Source organism: Stylophora pistillata, chromosome 1, assembly GCF_964205215.1.
Source record: "Stylophora pistillata chromosome 1, jaStyPist1.2, whole genome shotgun sequence".
NCBI classification, from domain to species: domain Eukaryota; kingdom Metazoa; phylum Cnidaria; class Anthozoa; order Scleractinia; family Pocilloporidae; genus Stylophora; species Stylophora pistillata.
The window spans coordinates 35882754-35907508 of record NC_142519.1 but is presented as its reverse complement, the minus strand read 5'-3'; the positions used below and the strand labels follow the sequence as shown (position 1 = coordinate 35907508).

The 24755-nt window shown below is 38.5% G+C and overlaps 3 protein-coding genes and 1 non-coding gene across 8 annotated transcripts; 3 read left to right on the top strand and 1 right to left on the bottom strand.

Moving 5' to 3' along the window:
* Nucleotides 1–526: 526 nt before the first annotated feature.
* On the top strand, nucleotides 527–10838 carry LOC111332541 (TELO2-interacting protein 1 homolog). The gene is made up of 8 exons (XM_088753609.1): nucleotides 527–1786; nucleotides 2414–2619; nucleotides 3628–3994; nucleotides 4663–5390; nucleotides 6019–6270; nucleotides 7177–7350; nucleotides 7631–7936; nucleotides 9914–10838. The coding sequence occupies exons 1-8, from the start codon at nucleotides 577–579 to the stop codon at nucleotides 10103–10105; spliced, it is 3435 nt and encodes a 1144-aa protein (XP_088609735.1). The 5' UTR covers nucleotides 527–576; the 3' UTR covers nucleotides 10106–10838.
* On the top strand, nucleotides 8784–8856 carry Trnaa-ggc (transfer RNA alanine (anticodon GGC)). The gene has a single exon. It is a non-coding gene; the product is annotated as a tRNA-Ala (tRNA).
* On the bottom strand, nucleotides 10666–17698 carry LOC111332532 (alcohol dehydrogenase 1-like). 4 transcript variants are annotated; one of them, XR_015998848.1, is made up of 6 exons: nucleotides 17438–17698; nucleotides 13911–15491; nucleotides 13175–13241; nucleotides 12411–12547; nucleotides 11781–11919; nucleotides 10666–11108 (listed from the first exon to the last, which is right to left on the bottom strand). XR_015998848.1 is itself a non-coding variant. In XM_088753706.1 (6 exons), exons 4-6 carry the CDS (start codon nucleotides 12433–12435, stop codon nucleotides 11078–11080), a joined length of 195 nt encoding a protein of 64 aa, XP_088609832.1. In that variant the 5' UTR covers nucleotides 12436–12547; nucleotides 13175–13241; nucleotides 13911–14059; nucleotides 17438–17649; the 3' UTR covers nucleotides 10666–11077. The 4 variants fall into 4 exon arrangements, 2 of the variants coding, with proteins under 2 accessions (XP_088609832.1, XP_088609826.1); XR_015998851.1 differs by having other exon boundaries at nucleotides 13911–14059; nucleotides 14251–17670; XM_088753706.1 differs by having other exon boundaries at nucleotides 13911–14059; nucleotides 17438–17649.
* A 50-nt stretch (nucleotides 17699–17748) lies between these two features.
* LOC111332521 (RING finger protein 24) lies at nucleotides 17749–24694 on the top strand. 2 transcript variants are annotated; one of them, XM_022937878.2, is made up of 6 exons: nucleotides 17750–17905; nucleotides 19765–19899; nucleotides 21021–21090; nucleotides 21949–21996; nucleotides 22307–22386; nucleotides 22587–24694. In XM_022937878.2, the coding sequence occupies exons 2-6, from the start codon at nucleotides 19793–19795 to the stop codon at nucleotides 22705–22707; spliced, it is 426 nt and encodes a 141-aa protein (XP_022793613.2). In that variant the 5' UTR covers nucleotides 17750–17905; nucleotides 19765–19792; the 3' UTR covers nucleotides 22708–24694. The 2 variants fall into 2 exon arrangements, with proteins under 2 accessions (XP_088609805.1, XP_022793613.2); XM_088753679.1 differs by lacking the exon at nucleotides 21021–21090 and having other exon boundaries at nucleotides 17749–17905.
* The last annotated feature ends 61 nt before the right edge of the window (nucleotides 24695–24755 follow it).

The window sequence follows — 24755 nt, the reverse complement described above, 5'->3', positions numbered from 1 at the left end:
TGACCCAAGTTGTAATGGTCATAACTAATTGTAAAAGGTGTATTCTAAAGAGGTTGTTTGATAAAGGGAGATAAACCACCATACAAGAATTTGAAAAGCCAACCTTCTGGGAATTATTCTTGATGAAGAGCTGATGTACCTTCAATATCTTCTCTGTGGCTAGGCATCATTTCCTGATGCAATGACTATTGCTGCCAACAAATTCAGAAAATGTCAAGTAATCTGGCAGAAGGCCCTTACATACAACTAAGTTACTACCATACCCTCAGTACTAATTTCCAGTAACACTCTTTGGCAATTGGTATGCAAATTTTTACACTGGCACAAACTCCTCTCAAGGATGGTGGTCAGATACACTCCTGATTAAGATATAAAGCATTAATTATAGCATTTACCCCTCCACCCCACCCCACCCTATTCCTCATCTTCTCCCTGCTGCACCTCCTTGTTCCAACGTCAAACCCAGATCCCCTCTTCCCGGTTAGAGGGACACAATATGTCATCGTATATAGAGAACATTATGCTAGAAAATCAAGATGGCGGCAGAATCGTGAGTTGTAATGCGATTTGTGCACCATGGGTCCAGATCCTAGTGAATCATTCAGAGAGCTTCGACCTGTCTGTATAAAGCTATCAAAAGATCCTTCACCACAAAATATCAAAGATTTGGAGGCTAAGCTGCAGATTTTAAACCCATCTCACCTCACCCAGCTGGTAGAGTACGTGTTGTTTCCTCTAAAACTTGCCTTACAGAGCGGCAGTGCTACCAACGAAGTTCAAGAAACAGTGGTTGGATGCATTGGAACTCTCTTCAGACATGCACGTGTTTGTCAGCTGAGTACGTTTGAAGAAATGTTTAATTACATGTGCATGCTTCTTAGTTCAAAGGAAGGAGGTCCTGGTCACTTGGCTGATATTCCCGAAGAACTCAAGCTGGCTATCGTCAAATGTCTCTCTTGCCTTCTCCAGAGCCCATCACTCGTGGTCAGAGGTGCATTTTATTCACCTCGTCTCCTTCCAGTTCTTGGGCATTCAGTTAGTGTGTTGCTGGCATTGTCAGAAAACGAAAAAGCCAGAAATTTGAGAGTGTGTGCTCTTGAGTGCCTCGGTCATTTGGCTTGTTGTAACGAAAATTTTGGTGGGCAGTCAGAGGACGGAAACCATCCTGAACGAGAGGACAGGCTTGCACTACAAGATGCAATTAACGATTCCATAGCACAAGCGTTTGGTTCATTTGTACCTGGAATTTCAACAGCTTTGTGTCGAATCATCACAAAAGACACCAAACAAGGCCATGTGGTTGTTACACAGGCCATCTCTTTATGGGGTGATGTTCTTTCTTTAGTGATGAATGACAAGCGTTTGCCAATGAAACAATCAGAGGATAGAGACATCATTACTCAGCTTATGTCTTTGGCAACTGCAGATGAATTTACTAAATCAAAGGAAAACACAAAACAAGAAATTTCAAACTCAAATCCAGGAGGACATGATAAAATAGGACAGCTTAAAGTTAACAGAACTTTAGGGTGGTTTCAGGACACTGGATCAAAATTAAAAATTGTCATTGGAAGACTTAGTATTATTTCTGCACACCCTAACTGGAAAGTACGACTTTCATTGGCAAAGTTCTGCGACAAACTTCTTGAAAACTGTAAGGACTCCTTAGAAGTTTGTGCATCTACTCTGGTTGATCTCTTGGTTGGATTGACTGAGGATGACTATTCACAAGTGGTATCTCTCAGTAAAAAAGCCCTGCACAAACTCTCTGAAAGACTTGGAAATGGTGAGGACTGGGATGAATGTTCTCAGGATATCTCTGTTTTGACATGGTCACAAAATCCACTTTCTAGCTGTGAAGCAAACATGAAAATGAGCAATAACAGTGCACATACCATATGATTGCATTTTAAATGTTCATGTTTGGGCTTTTGAATTAATAATATTTTATCTTCAGTTAAATAATATAGGTAATGATGTTTTATGAAGTCAGACAACAATTATGAATTAACAGGACATACATGTATCACCAGGTCTAAAGATACAGACAAGTAGCCTGAATAGTTAATTATCCCTTTAGCCTCTAAGAGTGACTAGTATCAAGTTTCTCTTTGTTATATCACCCATGATGGCCACAAGCCACACCCCTGATGGCCACAAGCCACACCCCTGATGGTCACAAGCCACACCCCTGATGGCCCCTGAATCACACATTAATGTCACGAGAATAAAGGAAATGATCACCAACTAAAGAAACTCTAAATTGTCGAACATATTCTCCTTGTCAGCATCTCAGGAAATTTAAAGACAAAAGTATAGTAAGTTTTGTTGTACAGATTGTGTGAAGAAGGTAATAAGAGATTAACGTTTTCTTTTGCTTTCTGTTTTTTTTTTTTGTTTGTTTGTTTGCCAGGTCCAAGCCAACTTAACTCCCTATTGGAAGAGAACCTTCATTTAGCATTGACGTCACTCCCACGACTCATGAGAACAGGGGATGATGGGAAAAAAATCCAAAGCCTAAACCTTGTTCTTGGTTATTTAAGCCTCCTTGGTAACAGGCTTTATAACTTGCTGAATTCTTCATCCTATTTAAAGAGACTTTCTTTAGCACTGATTCAGGTATGACAAACTTTAAATGTGACAATTGCAAAAAATTCAGAATAGAGGTGTTATAACATTATCTTGTATACTATAAAAGGGAGAAAAAACATATCCCAGGGGAAGATCTAGGTTATAATGAGGCTGGTGTATATTTAACAATTATTCTTTGAAATTGAGGTGAATAGTGGCTAAATATTCCCGAAAGCCACTATTCACCGAGATTGAAAAGAATAATTGTTTTAGTATATACACACGAAGTGATCTTGAGAAAAAAAAAGAAGACATTTAAATGCAATTTCTGCTTCTGAAACTTTAGCGAAACACGAGTTTACACCCTCCATTTTGTTTTTCACATTATCCACTTACTCGGAGGTGTACATTGTTGATTAGCCCGAGATAGCAAACCAATCAGATTGGTTGAAACGCCAACATCACTGAGTGTGTATATACTAATAAAAGATATTATGAGATTTGCTTACAAAAATCATTTCGGCCACAAAAAAAATTTGCCAATAAAAATCATTTTCAACCACCCCCCGGTTAGCTCAATTGGTTAGAGCACCAGATTGTGTTGTGCAGGAGGTCGAGGGTTCAAGCCCCAGCCGGGGCTTTAAAAAATAACTGAGGAGAATTTGCCACCTTTCTATATCAAGTAATGGATAGAGATTCTAGTCTTCTGGGATAAGGACGAATAAACCATTGGCCCTGTCTCTTGTAGGGTTAGGTGTAGGAGACGTCAATTTCCCATGCACGAGATTACTGTGTGGTGGATGTCCTCCCCTGGGGTGGGATGGGTTGGGTACAGTGCACTGATGAAAATGTATATTGATATTAGCACAATGTAAGTAAATATTCTTCTTCTTCAGGAGTTGTTTTCTAAATTCTTTTTTACAAGGCAACAATACCCATATTCCACACTTTTAAATGATAGAAAATAAATTTCGGTCCCCTCTGTTGAATAACTGAGCACCTCGAAAACCCAGAAAAATGCTTCTGTTAAAAATTTTATTCTTCAAATTGTTACAGGTTCTAGAGTTTGATGTTGGTGATGTGGGAATTGTTGAAGAAAAAACACCATCTCTATCAGAAACAGCAGTTCTACCATCAGAGACAAAAGGGGAGAACCCTATGTCATACCCTGTTCACCAGTTCACAGCCAGCACATATCCTAAATACCACTTCAAGCATTTCACAGACAAAAAAGTTAAGGCAGCAGTGAACCAGATTTGCCATATCATTGGTTACCATGGCAACCTTGCTCTTATGGTTGATCACTTCCTTGATTTGTTTCATGAGTCTAAGCTGTACCAGAAGCAAGCTGTTTATATATTGAGTGAGATTGTAGTGGGTTCCTCACGAGGAGTGGCAGATGAGAAAACAACTTTTTGTAATGGTAAGATGTAGAAAATCAGTTTCAAGCCAGGGATGTCAATAAGTTCAAAAACTGAAGGAAGAAAACAATAGTAGACACCATGTCGATTCAGATGAAACAGAAGACCTTGAGCTATTCATTTAAAGTGTCCCAAGCACAGGAACCTTTGAATCCTGTTATTTGAACCTGTTCCTGATAAATTTTGCTCCAAATTCAATTGCAAAAAGGCTGATGTATAAATTTCTCTGATACAATTTTAATAAACAAGTATTGTTCATTAAACTGTGCAGAAATAAGTGTAACATTTTGTGACAGTTACCAGCGAAAGATTGCCTTCTTGCCATCAATTTTGGCCAGCTTGTAGTTCATGAAATCAATCAATTGTGTAGTTGACATTAGTGCACCTGATGTTGTCCTAAGCATTTGTTTCAGCTTTGAAAGCAATTTTACTGCTTGACAAACATATCACTTGAAACCAGTGTTTGAGTTCTTTATCACAATAAGTATGATATATGAAAAAAGGCAATTAATAAATATTTCTATGTTAACTTTATTATCAAGAACCGCAAAATATCTCACACTGGATTTTTTTTATCTTACTTGTGAGTGCAGAACTTAATTTTACACCTGACATTTCTTCAATGTTCAAACAAATTCAAACAGTAAATGTTATTTTGTTTTTCCCACAGGAAGAGACGATGACAACGACCTGTTTAAAAACCAGAGAACAAACCAGAAAGAGCTACATAATACTGTAGAACTCTTAATTACTGAGTACATTTCTGACATTAACTGGAACTTGGTGATATCAAATCCTCCAGTAAAACCTTCACGTAAAGCTGTTGCATCAGAACCCCACGATTTCCTCACTGTCAAGAAAGAGACCAAGCTACCCAAAGCACTACCTTTTGAAGCTTTGAACAGCAATGTGCTTCTCAGCTGTTTGTTGCTGGAAGCAATAGGGGTGTTTTCAATTGTCATTTCTTCGCAATTTGAGCAGTACCTTATGCAGGTTCTTTACCCAATCATGGTGAAGCTAGGAAGTGACAATGCCACTGTGAGTCGCTCAGCCTATGAGACTCTGGTGAAGATTTGTCAGAGCTGTGGGTACATGTCAGTAGATGAGCTGATAGCCAGAAATGCTGACTACCTGGTGAATTCCATATCACTGGATTTCAAATATGTCTTCATGAATTGCCAAGCTCCTTGTGTGCTCAGAGTTATGATTCAGTACAGTAACTCAGGAATTCTTTCCATTATTGAGGACACCCTCATGGATATATTTTCAGTTATTGATCTTTATCCTGAAGAGCTGCTGTACCTATTGATGAAAGTGTTAAATGTACTTGTTCTTATGATAAAGAAGTGGTTTCCAGCTCCAGTGAAAGAAGCAGTGATCAAGGACCCTAAGAATAAGGTACAAGTAGTACTTTTTTCAAATCAAAATATTTCGTTACAAAATAAAGTGATTTATACATAGAAATATCTAAACCACATAACTTAGTAATTTTGAGGATTGATATTTTAGCCATGAGGGTAAAACAAGGCATATGGTGAACCATAACTTCTGGAGCGTGAAAAGACTACTGCTCAGGGTTGTTACTTCTGCCGAACAGTATGTTAGTCCATTACAGGTTGCCCTCAACATTCAAAATTCCCAGACAGTGAGACAGGATGCTCAAAATGAGCCAATAACCAGTGTATTTCACTGTTTACTCTGAAAAACTTACCAGTCATTCCAAAGGCTTGTTGATCAATTTTCAGTCTGTAAGAATGACATTCATATTTGATAACCCCTGGTGTCCCCTACTTTGTATCACAGTCTGTTTACTCAAATTCTTTAGACAACCCGAGTGAGAGTATGAATTACTTGAAAGCGTCTTTTTCAAGAACACAACACAGGGATTTTAATGCTACCAGTGCTACATGATGCATAAAGAAGAATGCCGTTCAACCTAAATATTATATTTCATATGTTTTTCTTGACTGTGAGGAGTTTAATTTCTTTAATTAATCTTTGCTAACTTAATTGCTGATGTGTAAAGGAACCAATCAGCATCTGCCAAGAGGTACAGAATTCAAAGTTCAACAAAGATGAGGAAACTAACACAACAGCAGAGGAGATTCGGCAATATTTCCTGAATTATCACAAAAGGAAGCAACAAGCCACAGGATACGTGGACGAAAAAGAGCTTGAGGAAACAGAAGTAAAGGAACAGGAGGAAAATATGGAAGAAGAACATTTTGAGGCTGACAAGAAGCCTGAAGTGCCAAGACATGTTAAATACGTAACACTGGTGAGCCAGTTTGTCATGTGTGGATGTAAAGATTATTTTGTCCTTAGTAGTGGGGTTTTTTTCTTGAATCCTCAACAAAGTATGAAATTTTCAAACTAGTTTTTAAGGCCTAAAAAAGTAAACTAAGAAAATTTAGACTACATAATTATGGAATTCTAGGCTGTGTTTCTTTATTTTATATTTACATTGTGTAACAGTCACTTGACTACTTCAAGTCTGAAATGCTACAACTTAACCCTTTGACCCCTCAGATGATTAGCATCTAATTTCTCCTTACAATATCACCCTTGAATCACACATTAAGGTCAGGAGAATGAAGGAAATGATCACCAACTAAAGAAGCTCTTGTTTTTTAAACAAATTGTCCTTGTCAGCAGCTTAGGAAATGTATAGAGAAGAGTATGGAGAATATGCATACTGATGTTAGGGTGTAGGGGGTTGACAGGGCTTGACACTAATGGTAGCCAACTTGCCAAAGACTAGTAGAAATTCAGTTTTGGCTAGTGGTTTTTAATTTCCACTTGCCAGTTTGGCTAGTAAACAAACTGACAGAAATTTTTGTAACATTATTTTAAGTTGTCACTTGCCACTTGGCTAGTAGGTTGAAAAGTTAGTGTCAAGCCCTGGGTTATGTTTTCTTGACGTTGCAGTGCACTGCAACATTCTGAGACCTCTGGTCACTCTCGACCATGAAAACAATGTGTCAGTTATAACATACACCAAATGCAATTTAATTACATAACTGTAACTGAGGTATTGATATTAATATTAATATTTCAGGAGGGTTGCATCTGAGTTTGGGAAGGATGGTTTAATTGCAAAAAGTATGAAAGGATCTTGAATTTTGCTAAGGAATTCATTATAAATTGTGTATGAAACCTGTATGGGTTACTTTTTGTCATGTAGGTGCTGGAAAAATGTGTACATTTCCTGTCGTCAAAGTCGCCATGGCTACGTCTCCTAGTGCTGGACACGATTGGCATTGGTGTTCAAGCCATTAGTCAGTCTGACGACCAACTCCTTCCCATGATTCACCGCTTGTGGCCACCAATGGTGAAGAGATTCACAGATGATGAACGGGTAAATGAGAGGGTAGTTTTGTGTTATTTGTTTCTCACAATTTTCAAATAGTGCTTGGTCAAAAGGAAGAAAAACGTCATATGATCATAATGCTTCACAATTTAATTTACAGACTTTTTAATTACCTACCTACTTATCATGTGACCGATCTGAAAAGCTAAGGACTGTGTGCCATACACAATTACCAATTACCCTGATTAAACACTACCCATTAATTACAAGATATAAAGTAAATTGTTCCTTTTTCCCCCTTCCAGTACTATATCTGTTTTTATTGCAGGTGGTAACGATTAAGGCTGTTTCTGTATTGTGCACCATGGCTAAAGCCACAGGAAGCTTTATGTACCGTCGAGTTATCAAGGACACCATTCCATCCATGACTGCTTTTCTTGATAAACAAGCATCAGTGAGCCTAAAGGCCGGCCCAGTCTACTCTCAGTCCCAGTCATTCAAGCAGCAGCTGGCTGTGTTAAAGGGCCTGGGACGGTTGTGTAAACAATTAGAAATTGGTGAAGCAACGCTTTGTTCTGTGGTGTGGGTTTGTACCCAGTACCTCAGCAGTCGGCAACCCAAGCTACTACAACAAGTATGTGGTAAAAGCACAGAGAATAGTCAAAAGCAGAAACTTGTTCGTAGGTTACAATTTCTAAAGCAAGAATAACCATATTGATTGCATGATCTGTTTCTACTGGTGTCGAATTCTGTAACGTGTTGTCATGAATTGCTTTACCTTTGTCTGTTACTGGCAAAAAAAAGGGGGGGGGGTGTCCTTATCCCTGAGCAGTCAGATCAACATGCGCGAATCACTTGACGACCAAACTCAGAGAACAATTTCTCTCTCGTCATTGTCGATCTTAGCAGAAAGTAGATTCTAAGAATATATGAGAATCATTTTAACCTTCCTGTAATCAAGTTTAATGTCTTTGCGTGGGGCATAGTTGCCCATATTGCCCGAGCCAGAGGCTCATATAATCGCAAGACAACAACCCACCCATCCCACCCTAGGGGAGGACATCCATAACACAGTAATCTCGTGCGTGGGAAATGAACGTCTCCTACCCCTAACCCTGCAGGAGACGGTACGTCCATTTATTCGTCCCTATCCGAGAAGACTAGAATATCTAAACCATTTCTTGATGTTATAGGAAGGCAGCATATTCTTCCCAATTATTTTAAGACCTGAGTGTTGGTCCGGCCGAGGCTCGAACCCTCGACCTTCCGCACATTAGTCCTGTGCTCTATCAATTTAGCTAACCCGGAGGTGGTTAGCGGTTGAATTGCGGTTACAGAAACGCATATGAGAACGATCTTCGCAGTGAGCAGCACTATTTAAGCAATAGTGAAATTAAATATATGATTCTCATATATTCTTAGCATTTGACTCATCATCTTACGGGTTTATTACGAATCACCATCATGATCAGCTCCCAGTTGGCTTGTTAGCTCAGTTGGTAGAGCACTGCACTGGCATCGCAGAGGTCATGGGTTCGAATCCCGTACAGGCCTGAATGTTTTTCAGGTCTTAATTTCACTATTGCTTAAATAGTGCTGCTCACTGCGAAGATCGTTCTCATGTGAGAAAGCAGATTATTATACAAACATCAATGAAATACCAGTTAAGAATTCGCGCGAAAACGTGATATCTTCACACGTGCAAATATACTATGGTTACATAATAAATCGCGCCTTTCGCAGCGAAAGTGATAAGATGTCGTATTTCGTTGGTGTTTTTGTAATAAATAAAATATAACGTGGCCGCATAGAGATAAGAAATTTATCTTCGAGTGTTGAAAAATATTTCTCTAGTGAGCGTCTCTCACTCGTAAAATATTTCCGCGCGGCAATGTAATATCCTCTCTTTCTTTTTGTGCAGGAATCAGGACATAGTTTTTACTAATCAAGAGTGAGGTCTGCACTGTAAGTTACGAACCAAGTTTTTTCTCTCTTCGACTTATGGCCCAAGCGTATTGAGTGCAGGTCGTAAATCGGGGGGAGAAAAAAGAGAATCTGTAACCTGCAGTAGGGACCTGAGAACGAGAAAGTAGGACTCAAATGTCTTTTTGGGTGGGCTTGGGAAACAATTACCACTCACGCGGTACTACTTGAATGATCTCGTTGTACTTCGAAAAGAAAGCGAGTCATTACGAAGTCTGTACATCCCACTTCTTTTTCTTGACCGTTTGTTTATTTGTTTCTTTTGTTATGCTGTTGGCTTTTTTTTTGTTTTCTTTTTTTCTTTTTTTCTTTTTTTCTAACAATGTTTAAACCTCCGAGGAAACTTCTTGACTTGCAATGTGCAAATATGTCAACCAATCTTCGATTTAAGTTTTGCGAAAACCTGTGAAGTGTTAGGACTGAAACAGTTTTGAAGCAATCAACATGGTAACAAAAAGTTGAATTTTTCTTTTGAAAGATGCTCCCCAAGAAGATAGAGTTTTTCGGTCATCCTACAGATGAGAATCGAAATCGCAGCTGTGTAACCTCGAAGACGTTTTTAAAGTAACAAAACTATCACTAGTTTTGCAATGATTTGACTGAAGTCCTTTCACAATTGTTGTTACAGGCGGCAGTTGATGCATTTAGAGACTTTTCTTCAGTTGATCCAGACTTAATCTGGCTGAGTTTAAATGACCTGTACTGCCCGGAAGGACTTACTCCACCTCATGAAACATTGCGGCCGGTCCAACTGGCAGGAGTTGTTCCACAAAGCAAAGAATATGCTGAGAATGTGAACATTCTGTTATCCACCCTGTGAACAGCAGCAGCAGTATGGTGGACTTTTTGTCGAACTGATCAGTTCCTTTCCAATTTCTGAAGAGCTATTCTCCTCGTCACACTCTCTCCCTCCCCCACGTCCCCCCACCTACCCCCTGCCTTCCTCACCTCCCCCCACCTACCCCCTGCTTTCCCCCACCTACCCCCCACCTACTTTCACCTACCCCCCCCCCACCCACCTCCCATCTCGTCCTCGTCAATGTTGGTAACAGGAACGTTAGACCACCTGTAAAAAGCTCAACATTGCATCGAGTTAAAAGCAGGGTGTTTCAACAAACCTTGACGAGATTTATAGTTTTGCTATAAGAGCTATTGAAGTTTGTAAACGTTTATAAGTACACGTTGCATTCAGATTTCTTCAAAGTCAAATGTCCGTTCAGAAGAGGTAACTTATTAAAACTTTCTTGGTTTTTAAAAAATTAGTCGATCTTCAAGGGTTTATTACTGCGTCAGCAAGACCCCAGCATGTCTGCTCGGGATTGCCCGCTTTGATCCCGCGCACGAGAAACATTGAGTGGAGCGGACTTACAAAGTTCGTAATGTTTGGACAGTGACGGCGATGCAGCCGAGAAAAGTGTCATAAGACAGTCAAAACAAACAAAACATAAACGACTCTTGTGGGGTTATTGTGCTACAAACACAATTGGCCTTCTTTCCCGGCTCTCGAAATAAAGAAGTCATTCTTGATTCTTATTAAAGCTACTTTTGAGCAAGCTGGCTGGGTAGTAGTCTCGTTCGTTCTTTTTTTTTTTTTTTTTTTTTACGTCTTATGGACCGACTCCGTTTCAGTACTTAAAAAAAAGAAAAAAAAAATAAGAAAAAGACTTGGCCAACATCCAACCATCTTGACCTGACGCATAGGTACTGTTTCCTGGCCATTGAAAATTATCAGCAGCTTGCAAAGAACGCATGCGTCAACCGTACACTCCTGTTCCTGATTGATTTGCAAATGTCAAGGCTTAAAAGTGATTACTGTGCGGATGCTGCGGAGGAAACAAACAAACAAACAATAGTTAGGTAACATATATTCAGCATCAATATATACTTCTTATTCCTTGTATCGTAAACAACTGATAGTGATTGTATACAATGAATATATGAAGTTCATATATTTGAACTGCGGTATTAAATACGTATGATGCACGATCCTTCGCAGTAGATAGCGCTATTTATGCAATAGCGAAAATCAGACAGGCCTGTACGGGATTCGAACCACTGATCTCTGCGATACTAGTGCAGCGCTCTACCAATTGAGCTAACAAGCCAACTGGGAGCAGGCCGTTAAGCTGATTCGTAATAAACCCGTGATGATAAATCACGTGATTTTCGCTATTGCATAAATAGCGCTATCTACTGCGAAGGATCGTGCATCATACGTATTTAATACCGCAGTTCAAATATATGAACCTCGTATATTCATTGTATCTGATTTATCATCACGGGTTTATTACGAATCAACTTAACGGCTTGCTCCCAGTTGGCTTGTTAGCTCAATTGGTAGAGCGCTGCACTAGTATCGCAGAGGTCAGTGGTTCGAATCCCGTACAGGCCTGATTTTTTTCAGGTCTGATTTTCGCTATTGCATAAATAGCGCTATCTACTGCGAAGGGTCGTGCATCATACGTGATAGTGATTGTATCAAATAGCTGACAAACCTTTTGCCAGCGAGCATGAGATCAAACGCCTCATTTATTTTGTCCAATGGCATAGTGTGATAAATTATTTTATCCAGTTTCAGTGTTCCAGCCAAATATTCCTCTGACAGCCTCGGGATACCATCCTTTCCTCTAAACCCTGGTCAAGAGCGTTAAAAAAAAAATAAAAGCGTGATTTTATGAACGATAATTTGATGTGGCGTCATTTGAAAATGGACACCGCAAGCCCTACAATCTAGGAATGCGTTTTGGAAGATAAGAAGAAAAATCGCTCCGTAGTTACCTAGTGTTTGATTTTCAAGGGTCAAGAAAGTGAAATACTACTTGAGAAAAAGTGATTTAAAATCACAAACAGAACCAAGATGGCAGACGAAGACATTCACCTTTCATACTTAAACTTACTACATATGTGGGTAGCTAGAGTATAGTCAGCAACAGGTTATGGCAAAAAGTCACGAGCTTCACCCTAGACTAAGAAACCAATTATGAAAAGGTAAGATATTGATAACCTTACTCTCGTCTGAGCAAACCTGAAGTGTTCCGGAAAACCGAAAAAAAATCACATTTTTCGGAATCAAAGTGTTTTGAGTTCCAACGTTCATTCTATTCTCTACCGTCTTCAAGTCTTACCTCCACCGTAAAGGGATCCTTTCATAGTACTTCCCAACACATAACCTCTCGCATCCACTGCAAGTTCTTCACCTACAGCAGCTATTCCAACAAGCACAGTTGTACCCAGAATAGGGTGACTTGCTTCAAATGCAGCCCTATACAGGAAAAAGCAGGGACAACCTTTATTCCAAGTTAAATTTTTAAAAACGAGTTGATTCCAGGTTTCTTCTCGAACAGGTAGTAGTAAATCACTGTACATTAAAGAAAGATGTGAAAAATCTACCATGATGGTGGATCAGGGAGAAATATGAGTGCCCCGAGCTGCTCCGAGTTGCTCCGAGCTGCTCCGAGAGGAACCGAACCTCAACCAATTCCGATTTCGCAGCCGAATTCTTCCTCAACCACACTACTGAGGATTCCACGATTGACTAGTTAGGCTATAAACCCGGTTTATATTTGACACGCTTTCAGTAATGTCCAAAAAAATTTTTTTGAATAGAAATATAAAGTAAACTCGTCACAAGCATTGCGTTACCGAACGAAAGTTTCTAAGAACGACGGAAGGTTGTGTGACGAGTTGGGGCGTCTTCTAGATTGGCACGAGGACCACGAGCACTGACTATCAATATTTCTTCAGCGGACAGTGAGCTCAAAAATAGGGTCTGGACACAAGTTCTTTAAACTAACGCGATTAAATTCATTTTAACTCGACTTGCATTCATTTTACACCGTAGACTTTCAAGCGTTTGTCGACAAGTGCAATTAAGAGTTCCACTATTTACCATTGTTTCAACCTTGCCAATGCACTCAATTGAGTAACTGACTCTTCCTTAGGTCATTTCTCAAGACCTACGAATGAAATTAATCACTGACAATTTAGAAACGGAATGCCTCAGGAAAAATGTTGTTAAAAGGAATGTTTAAGGTGAATTCCACAACCTCGTTCCCGGGGCCTTTTCTCGTACCCCCAACTAGGGGGAAAGACCCTGGGAACGAGGTTGTGAATTCCACCGAGCCTCATAAGGGGATCTGGTTAATTTCAATGTGACAGAAACAAAATCCTCCCATCCCGCCTCCCCGACAAATAATGACTAGTCCCAAATTATAATTAGCTTGTGCAACGAGCAAATCTTTTTTTGCCATTTTTGAACCATTGTAAAAAAATTACGGCTCAGTACTTGAAACACCACATGATAAACTACACGGTAAAATTACACTAAAACCAAAATAAACACTTATTTCATTCTGTTTTCATCAATCCATGCAGATGCTATTTCAGCCAAAAATGTGACATCAAACTGGAAAAATGTCCTCACATTTATATACGAGTTGAGGTTAGATTCTATACCGCCAGTCACACAGACGTTTACAAATAACTTGACAATTTACAAAATGTTTCTCTCCGATTCATTGATTTGAAATTTTGCAGGTTGGGCAAAGTAATTTCTTGCCATCATGATGAGCATCGGTTCTTTGGGTAAGCTAGACTGATTCCATGGGGAAAAAAAAACGCCCTACCTGTTGTATAGGCTTGTCATAATCTTTAGGATTCACGTATTCCGTGCAGCCAAGTTATTTAGCTGCAAGGGAAAATGCTAAAATTATTGATAAGTCACGTGGATCGTTTTGTACCATCAAGCATCTCACCTGTAGGGCGCAGTCGTCTCCTGAAGTATTTTAAGTAGCAAATTATTAGTTCGAGATGATTACAACAGTATTCAACATACATATGTTTCAGGGAGCATATCTGTTACATCTCCACAGATTAAAACTTTTTATGAAATAAGGACACGGAGAGCGTTTTGAATTTCTAAACTATAACATGACCTTTCGTCATTGTCTCTGTAGGGAAATCTACCTGACACAAATATTAGTCTTGAGTTTTTGCATAATACACACTCCCTGCATTCAGCTAGAAACAGTGGTATCACGTGATCACCTGTAACTGATAACATGGGGATTTAGTCTTTCAGGCGAAACCGCTCATGGTAATTTAGTTTTTAGGGTCACGAAAACTTGGACCTTCGAAGCATTTCAAATTTTGTTCTTTGCGCTAAATTAAAGATAAAATTTAGAATAGATTTGTTAGCTTGCTGAACAACGACAAGCGTTTTTCTTTTGTTTTTCAGGCGAGCGCAAGAAGGTTGCTTGGCGGTAGTCACTTGCGAAAGGAGGAGCAGGAAAAATGCAATTACAATTTTAACGTTCCCCTCCCCCGGCCCTCGCACTTTCCTCTTCTCGCCTGATAATACAAAAGAATGACGCTTATTTTGCAGATCTTACTTGTGTTTAATTTGTATTGGTATACTGTAAACATAAATAAAGGGAGGAAGCTTTTAGAGAAACTATGGTACTGCGTCGGTGGGGGTAACAAGGTAATTTGGTTTTTTCAACTGAGTTGATAATGTAAATTGGCCACCGTAAAGAATTAAAAGCCGACGTTCGAGCGCCAGCCCTTTGCCATTCGCTCTGACAAAGGATTAACGCTCGAAACGTCAGCTTTTAAACTCTTCACGGAGGGCAATTTACATAATCAACTCAGTTGTTAAAACCAAATTACTGCAAACATGGTCGTGAGAAAACTAGGTACGAGAGTACTGCATGACGCAATCGTAGTTTCAGGTGAGCGCTTACGAAAATCTTGGAACAATCAGAAAATTATCAATCAGCCACGGAACCGAACAAACTTCGCAAATAATTTCTGCTCAAAACCCTTCCGAGGACGGCCATGTAAAACCTTTATACAACTGGCTTTCGTTTTCAGTTCTTAATCGTACTTAAACCTGTACATCATTGGGTAGTCTCTCTACGAAAGCTACTTGATTGTAGTAAAATTTAATATAAATACAATACCAGGCCTCACTAATCTGACTCCTTCACCAATACTTTCTACAATCCCAATTGCTTCGTGACCTATTAAAGACACCTGGGAAAACGTCGTCTGAATCTCCTTTCCGGAAATTGTTGTCTGATGTGACACACACCAGCGGCAACAAGCATGACACGCACTTCCCCAACCTTGGGTGGAGCCACTTGGATGGTTTCTATAACAAGAGTTTTGTTGGCTTCCCAAGCTATTGCAGCGCGGCATGTAATGGGCTATAAACACCACACAAACACAAAATCAGCATCCACTAGTAACTAAAAAGAGAGGAACGTTCTCCCGCTCGTTGTCGATATTTGTTTTATATAGTCACCCACGTGAAGAATCCAATTGATCTACCAATATGGGACGTACTGTTTAATAGAGGTCGACTCAAATTAGCCCGTCAAAGGCCAAAAGTGAACACGCAAATAGAACTGATCAAACAATTTACATCAAAGGATTTTATCATTATCTTATTTTATTACAAGATGCCTGGAGGCGTTCACGTGGTATGCGTTGTGTGTCATATACAGTCGCTCTGGTTTTAAGTTTTGAATAATAAGTTTAATGCTGACTCTTCGAAGTCAACAACATGGGATATTATGTGCAGTAACCCATCCAAGTCTTACTCTCTAGACGGATAATAAGAAATATTTTAGATCAACATGACTATTTTTATAGGTATCCTGTCTTAAAGTAATATCTTTCCTTCCTTCTCCGACCTTACTGCGTGATAAACAAAACAGCAGATCGCTTAGCTGTAGAGAGAATTGTCAACTTTCAGCGGCAGTATTTTTCTACATGGGTGGGGAGATGTTTCTCTCCTAAATGCTGTTTTATGATACCATTAAGCATGAAAAAGCTGTTTTAACAGCTTTTTCAGTGAGCACTTAAAAGTGCATTGAAGTGAATTGAGCACTTAAAAGAGCTCAATTTAGGTGTCAACCACAGGTTGTAGACGTTAGTTGAGTCCGCTTTTGTGCATTGTTAGATTTAATCTTCGCCGAAACCACAAATTTTTTTATCTCTTCATACTCTTCTACTCTATTTTAGTCAGTCTGAATAAAATTATCATGGGGAAGAAGTTGGAATTTGCGCTGAGCCGATATTAATAGTTGCATATGGCTCTTCGGTCATGGCGGCAAAGGCAAAGTAAGTGTCAAACTGAAAAATAATTCTCAGAGAAGAAAACCATTAAATAAGAAAAAAACTTATGTGATTTGCTCTCACAAAGGGTCGATCTAAATATGCAAAGCAAAAAATTCCTCAAACAAGAGTTTTAATAAAAGACAAGTAATTAAATTCATGTCATCTTTAATAATCAAAGCTGTTAATTAAAAACGGGCCTTTGAGCGCTGAAGCGATTTTAGCTCGGAAAAAAATTGTTTTACAATATTTCGAAACACCAAGGTAGTTCCGATTGCTTTCAGACTAAGGCAGATTCATAGGCAAAGTTTGAAAGAAATCGATATTTTGAACCGAAATGCATTGGACCGCTTCTAGAGAGAGACTGCGTCTCACCCGTAAGGGGATGGAACGACTCAACTTTTTGGGTTCGAAACGACTGGGTGCGAAACGACAGGGGGTACGAAACACCGGTAAGCACGATCCTGAACAGTAAATAGGTTTCACCTTTCAAGATTTTCGAAGCATCACAAAGTTATCAAGACATCGTCGCATAATGTGTGGAATACATGAAGCAGAGTATTCTGAGGTGTTTTTCTTTAGAAGGCACGTTGCTGACTCCACCCTGTTTATCAATATAGCACGAAAACATTTTTCCTTGGAATATTTTAGGAAAGAAAGAGAAAGAAATATCGGAGAAATTGAATTGGTGAACCGATCAAAAGATCGTCACACCTTCAACAGTACACTAATTAACATCAGGATTAAAGGCTCCTGTTATAAACATATCATAACACTCCATTTCACTCAGAGGTTACCTTATCCGAAAGTATTCATCAGAATCACAAAATGAACCATACCAACTTTCAGAAGGAAGCATGCTGGACCCGTCACTGACGATCTACGTCTGCTAATAGTTATGATTGCGAAAGAACGCACCGATTGGCAAGTCATGGTTTCGCAGCACTAAATTGCACGCACAAACTCATGGCACCGAGAATATTTTTTAATGTTCTCGGCGCAATGAAAAAGCCAAAAGAGTCTCGTTTTTTACCTTTCCAGCTGTCTCGAACATCGTGAAAGATGGAAGGAAGCGCTAATCAGAATAAACTGGTGAAGGGAATTTAAGGTGGCCTTACAGTGATGAAACACAACCCACAATGCCAATGACCTCTCGGCATTTCATATCACGTTTTGCATGATTATCAGGGTAGAGAAAATTGATATTTTCCCTGGATGCTATGGGGAAAAAGCCATCATATAAAAAATTAACCCTGTTCAAGATATGTACAATCCAAATTATCGTTACTATGGTCACACATAATACACGAGCTGCAATAATTCGAGTGAAGAAGTTCCTTTTGATCGATTAGTACAAAAGTGTTCCCGCCCCTCCCCGGCCTCCCAATTTAGATTGTCATAACCCTTTGAACGTCGGGAAGGAGAACAAAACGTTGACCTCTTGCGGAAACGAATGGTGAAGCAGCATGGATTATTTCCCTACTCAGTATGGCTAAACCAGGTTAGTTTGATTCCTTTCTTCCCCTTAAATTTTTCTGCGACTCAGTTAAAGATGATGTTTTTCTGGTTTTTCTGTTTTATAGAGGTGTTTAAACGCTTTGAATGTAGCATCGCGTAATGTTTTGATCCAAATAGCAACAATTAATCCCATAGGGTATAGAAACTGCAATTAAAACTCCTGGCAGCCTCTTGTCGTATTCAAGCTTCAAATCGCTCTGATATATTTTGATGATTAAAAAAGAGGGTCGTTCAGGAGATAGGGCAATTTAATCTGAACGCAAGAAAGGCGCAGAACCTAGACGAACGAAATAAGATTGTCTAAATTACGTACTACGTAAATTTTGTGCTGTGAACTGCATCTTAGTGTTTACTGGTTTATATTGGAGGTTATATTAGAACCTTTATATCGATATTTGCAATCATATACGAATCAATATCTCGTTTCTGTGCTACACTTTGTAGAAAATAAGCTTGAAAAGAAAGTTCATCCGTAAAGCAACTGGTTTAAACAATCTAAATCTTCAAATGCTAGGAATAATATGAATGCAGGTAATCGATTAAAAAAAGAATGATGTTCTAAGCGTTACATAACTGTTACTTAATACGTACATTACTGAAAGCTTGATACTAAAACGTACACTAGGCCGTGAAATAATACATGTAAAAAGAAACTGATAAAAATAGTATGGTGATAACACCACACTATTGTTTCCTTTTCCTGACGTGTTTCCGTGTTCGAGTCTGTATTAATAGTATAATTAAAACTACCCAGCAATTCAGTCAGATTCGTCAATTATGGGTTTTGAGGTCAATGAATCTCTTTATAGTGAGACATGAAAAAAGAGGTTTACTGAAATTTTTGTGGCACTGAATTGAATATGAATATGAAAGGTAATGATCAATAGGGCAACCCCAAAAGCCAAAATGATGAAATGTTGGAATGGCAGAAAAATCACCCCAAATCATAGAAGACACAAAGGCAGAAAACTATCCTAAATTGTGCAAACAAAATGGTGGAAAATCATCCTAAATCCCAAGATATGGAATGGTGGAAAATTAACCCAAATCCTAAAAGACAGAATGGTGGAAAAATTACTCCAAATCCTTTGTTCTAGAACTTTGCAGCTTTCCAAACTGCCAGGATGTAGGGAAAGGCTGCAGACTTTCATATGCTGCTTAGAATAATTAGTACGAGTAGTGAGATCCTTTCTATATTGTAAAAGTATTCCGGGAATTGGTATCCTAATCATTGTACTATTTCACTAGAGAATCTTTTTTGCAATAAGTACTAGTGACTGAATAGATGGCATTGGTAGAACTGCATGTGAAATGATTGGTAATCTTCATGGATTGCTTGGGTCCCAGTATTTTCTTGATATGATCGATGAACAAAAGGACAAGATTTGCATCATGACTGCACGCATTTGAAAGTTCTGGGTTGATCAATTGTTTGAATTAAACCTCTCACTGATGAAAGTAATGCCTATGTTTTTGTCATGTTTGAATGAAATTAGTGGAGGTTGTAAAAAGAAAGTACCAGTCTTGCAATCATTTTGAAGTAATTTGAAAGTTTTTAAAAGTGGGTGAATGGAATATGATTGGTCTTTTCCATCTGTGACATTTAATTTGTAGTGCTGACTAATGAGTCAGTTTCTGGTGGTTGGCTTGAAGGACAGAAACAGGATAGCTGTGTTTTTTGAAAATGTGGCACATGGCCTCTAATTCAATGGAAAAATCGGAGCTGTGCATTGTTAACTAACTATAAACTTGTGAGAAACTGGTCATTAGCCAGTTAGCTTTTCTGACTGACACCTGCTGAGTAGTTTCAGTCCTCCCTGACTTGTAGTTGTGTTATTTCAGGGTAAAGCTCCCGATTTCCATCCAGATCATGACTTACAGCGATATGAACGTGAGCAATTTGTTCTTTCTACCCATTTTATTCACTGGCTTCCTTATTCTTGGGGTCTGTTTTGCATTCTGCTGTTATCTACTGAGGTAAGTAATAGTTACACAGTTTGATATTTGAATAGGTAAAAGGCTATATGTTGTCCAATTTGGATGTAACTGGAAGAAAAAAATTCCAAGGACAGCCAAAATTGGAATAAGCCACGGGTCAAGTCCAATTTAGTTGTCAGAAGATTTTTTTTCATCCAATTATTTCCAAAATAATACCACCTCCTGGTTAGCTCAATTGGTTGAGCGCCGGACTGTTGTGCAGGAGGTCAAGAGTTCAAGCCCTGGCTAGACCAACACTTGAGGTCTTAAAATAACTGAAGAGAATGTGCTACCTTTCTATAACATCAAGAAATGGACAGACGTTCTAGTCTTCTCGGACAAGGACGAATAAACTGTAGGTCCTGTCTCCTGCATCTATTAATTAGTTAATTTGGTTAGGCAGGGGATGTTAAAGAACCCACTCACGAGATTACTGTGATGTGGTCTGGCCTGTTTACTGGGAATTGGGGGGAGGGGGTATCTTTTAGATTCACCTTTATTGATTGTAAAGTGCTTAGCAGTCTGGTAAAGTCCCCCGCACAGTGTTGTAAAGTGCCATGAGCTCAAGATATGAGCACCATATAAATAAGTTATTATTATTATTAAAATTGTACAGGCATATATAATAAGTCCTCTTACTTACATAGCTTGTTAGCTGTAATTGGGTATTACTCAATCAAGATAGTGTTCTTCAATTTTTTTTAATTAGTAGTTTGAAACTATCCAAATTAATTTCAATGAGACAGTTTTAAAAAATTAAAGAATAACAACTTTGCTGACAATTTTGGATCACAACGTATATGTTGCAAGTAATTTTTCTCTTGGTTAATTTTATTTTTAACTATAGGTAAATTTTTTAACTGGGTAATTATTTTTTCTTAAGTTTTATTGTTTTGAGGTAGGAGGTGAGTTTAGGTCATGGAGGCGCAGTGGCCTCATTATTGGTGCGCTCGACTCAGGATCAAGTGGTCCGGGTTCGAGCCTCGGCTGAGACATTGTGTTGTGTTATTTTAAGACCTTGAGTGTTGGTCCGGCTGGAGTTTGAACCCTCGACCTCCTGCACAACAGATGTACTGTGCCAGCCAGTTGTCATATGAAAATGATAATTTTTTTTTTCCCAGGACAACAGGTGATGACTATGATATTGATTTAGAATCTCCCAGAAGAATCAGATATGATGGTTTGAGGCAGGTAAGTTATAGCCTGTGAGATTTAAATTGAGAGATTTGAAACATCAATCTTGTATACCGCCTCCTGGTTAGCTCAATTGGTTAGAGCACCGGATTGTGTTGTGCGGGAGGTCGAGGGTTCGAGCCCTGGCCAGACCAATACTCATGGTCTTAAAATAACTGAGGAGAATTTGCTACCTTTCTATTACATCAATGAAATGGATAGATATTCTAGTCTTCTCGGATTAGGACGAATAAAATGGAGGTCCCGTCTCCTGCAGGGTTGGGGGTAGGAGACGTTAATTTCCCACACACGAGATTACTGTGTGATGGATGTCCTCCCCTGGGGTGGGATGTGTGGGGGGAAAAAGGTGAGGTCGTTACATGGACTAAAGCGGCTGCCAGAGGCGCCTGATAATGCTGACGTCCAATCTCAACCTTAGTAACATTGTAGACCTTAGCAATTCAGCCTATGCTGCTATTAAGGTATCGAATCATTCACTTTCAGTTTCAGTTCACTTTCACTTTCAGTTTCTATATAAGTTAGGGGGGTGTCTCATATATACCAGAAATTATGTACATTAATACATACCTCTTACAAATTGAATTTGATCTGTACTGTTAGTTATGGACCAAGTTTTTCCTGCTCAGATTTTTGGCTCAGCAGCAAAGTGCATGGGCCACAAATCTAAGCGGAAAAAGTAAAGGGGCTTTCTTGTATACCAAGTGCCTGTAGAATTAATACTGGCTATCAATACTTCTTTCATGAATAAGATTTTGGGAAGATACTTATCTACAGCTCTCACATTTTCAAAGGAAGTCATAAGTTTTGTTTTCATCAGTTAGTTTGAGTTTTTTTTTGTTTTTTTTTTATTCAAAGGGAAACTACAGAAAGAAATGGTTGAAGAAAGTTTCATTGAAAAGTGATGTAAGTATGTAAAATTAGGTTGTTTGCCACCTGGCAGGTCCTATCACAGGAAAAAAATGTAGCAAAGAGCCATACTCAAGACAATTGCTTAATTACCAGTTAAATTAGTTGATCAATAAGTTTATTGATTTATTATTACTTGATATGCAAGCTCAGCACAGTGCATCCTGCGCATAGGTTATAACCTCAATTTGTGCCACAAAGTAGCCTCCTTTTCTTCCGATGAAATTTCCAAGGTCCTATGAATTCGGATGCAATTAAGTTTTACATTTTGCCCAGTAACACTGACAGTAGATTTATTTGTTATTAGACATGTGCAATTTGTTTGGATGATTTCATACACAAAGAAGAAATCAGTATTTGTCGATGTGGGCATGCTTACCATCACAAGTGAGTCAATATCTGTTTTTGCTTCTTATTCTTGACTTCTTTTATTGTTCATTGAAGATTATTACTACGAATCTACTAAATTTTAATTTTACCTAGATTTACCTTGAGGGGTTACCACTTCAAGTCATACATGTTTTTGGTTTTTACAATTCATTATCCGCTCTGTAAGTTCACACACATTTGCTGTTTGAAATGTTCAGGTGTATAATGAAGTGGATGGAGATTAAAGAGACATGTCCCATTTGTCAGCGGAACTGCAGATGTGAAAATAACAATGGAAGCGAGAGAACCCCATTGCTTACGAATCCTTTGGATATATGAATGTACTGACTCCATGATTTACGAAGTGTATTGAGTAAGACAAGTCCAAGTCACTCAGGAGCAACACAGTGGGCTGTAGAGTTAAATGTCTCTGACACAGACATGACTTTGGCTGGTGAAATTAAGCTTGATTTGATGATCAATGTAAAATTTTATCCCTTTAACTCCTAAGAAGTGATTGTTAATTCTTCCCTCGAGCTGCTTCATATTTCTAGCCTTTTAAATCAGTTACAAGAATTTGTTGTTAGATCAAGATAACCTCTACCACATAAGTAATTTGAGTATCCTCATTATACCTAGCTGTTTGTTGGATAATTTATGGATATTTTAGGGAGAAGTTAAATTTTAATCACGTGTGGGAGTTAAAAGGTCAAGAGTACCCTATGTGTTGGTTTGTGAGTTGGTAAACAAGGTACCTAAAGCAGAATTAACTCTTATTTCGTATTCAACAAGGAAAATTGGAATTACATGCAAATAGTTCTGTTAAATTACTGAAAGAAATTTCTCAAAAATCTGCAGACATACCACTGCTTATAAAAAAAATCAAACCGCTCGAATTGTCTATTATTATGAGTTAGCTTTTATATCAAGTACTTAGAGGTTTGAAAGTTATGGACCAAGTTTTTTCTGCTTGGACTTATAACCCAAGTGCAAGCACAAGGGCCATAAATCTGAGCAGAAGAGTCTGTAGGAGAAACAACTGAAGGTTTCATAACTTTTGATATACACCAAGAAAACAAGGCTTAATTATTCTTTTATTATTTAATTGTTTCTCTGTGGTGGATTAGGAGGAGGGAAGAATTTCAATTCAAACAAACTTTTGAATTTATAGGGCAGTACAGTGAAACATGGCCTGCTAAATTGACCAATCATGTCACTCACACTGAAAGATATTATGAAATTCTCATATTTTTCTAGCTTTACATTGAGTAATAGACAAGCCTTGTCCAAAACTCTATCGCAGTGCATTGATTCAACCCAGGTTTGTGTACAATATTGGAATTTATTACACAACTCGGGCAGTCAGAGGGCCAATAACTAAAATCAACCAATCAAAATGCTCTATTGCCAGTCAATGTTCTCTCATTATTGGACCGGGCGCTGTCCCGAATGGTCCCGAATGACACCACACTTGTGTCCCTTTGAACTTCAGTCATATAATAAATCTCTTATTAACCAAGCTTGCTCGGGACTGTACTGGAAAAATATCGGCCCTCGCTCTTTTTTGTACAGACCTCGCTGCGCCCGGTCCTTACTGTCAAGACCTCGGGCCGATATTCTCCCAGTACAGCCCTCGCGCTTGGTTCATAAGATATATGTTGTGCCTGCCCCTGGAGACAATTGAAGTGCAGGTTCTACTGTCCTCCAGCCTCTCAGTCAATAACTGATGATGATAAAAAATTGGGCAAAAGTAAACAAAAACAATCCTGTTATTATCATCAATCAATCAGTCATCAATGTTGTCTATAAATGTACAAAGAATATGTACCTTTTTCTTTATGGAGAAGGTATTATAACTTAAAAAATAATTATATGGGGTTTGCTAGATTTAAGTTTTACTTCTATTATGAATTTATTGAATTGTTTGTGATTTGGATTGTAGAAAGTCAGATCACATGGGGTACAGATTGAAGAAGTTAAAATTTTTACAGTAAATATCTGGTGTTAATATGAATTTGCACATAAAATCTACAGTCTATCTTTTTATAAATATGAAACATAAAGAAGATTGTTAAAGATTGTTTTGTTACATACTACAAATGACAGTGTCACTATAACTCAGGACAGTGGACTGAATCAAGTGAACTTAATTTTTTATTATTTTCATTTTATTAGCATTAATTTTGTACTCAGGTATGTGTGTGGTGTGGGCAAAGTGAAGGAATTGACCGAGAGGACTGAAATTGTTATCAGTAGCTTTTTGGGTGCAGGAAACAATTTTCACCGTGAAATTTTATATTGATGTAATAAAATTATTTCAAGCCAAGTGTGTTGTTTGGGTTTTGAGGATGAAGCCACTCATGCAGGCTAATATGCGGCAACCCATC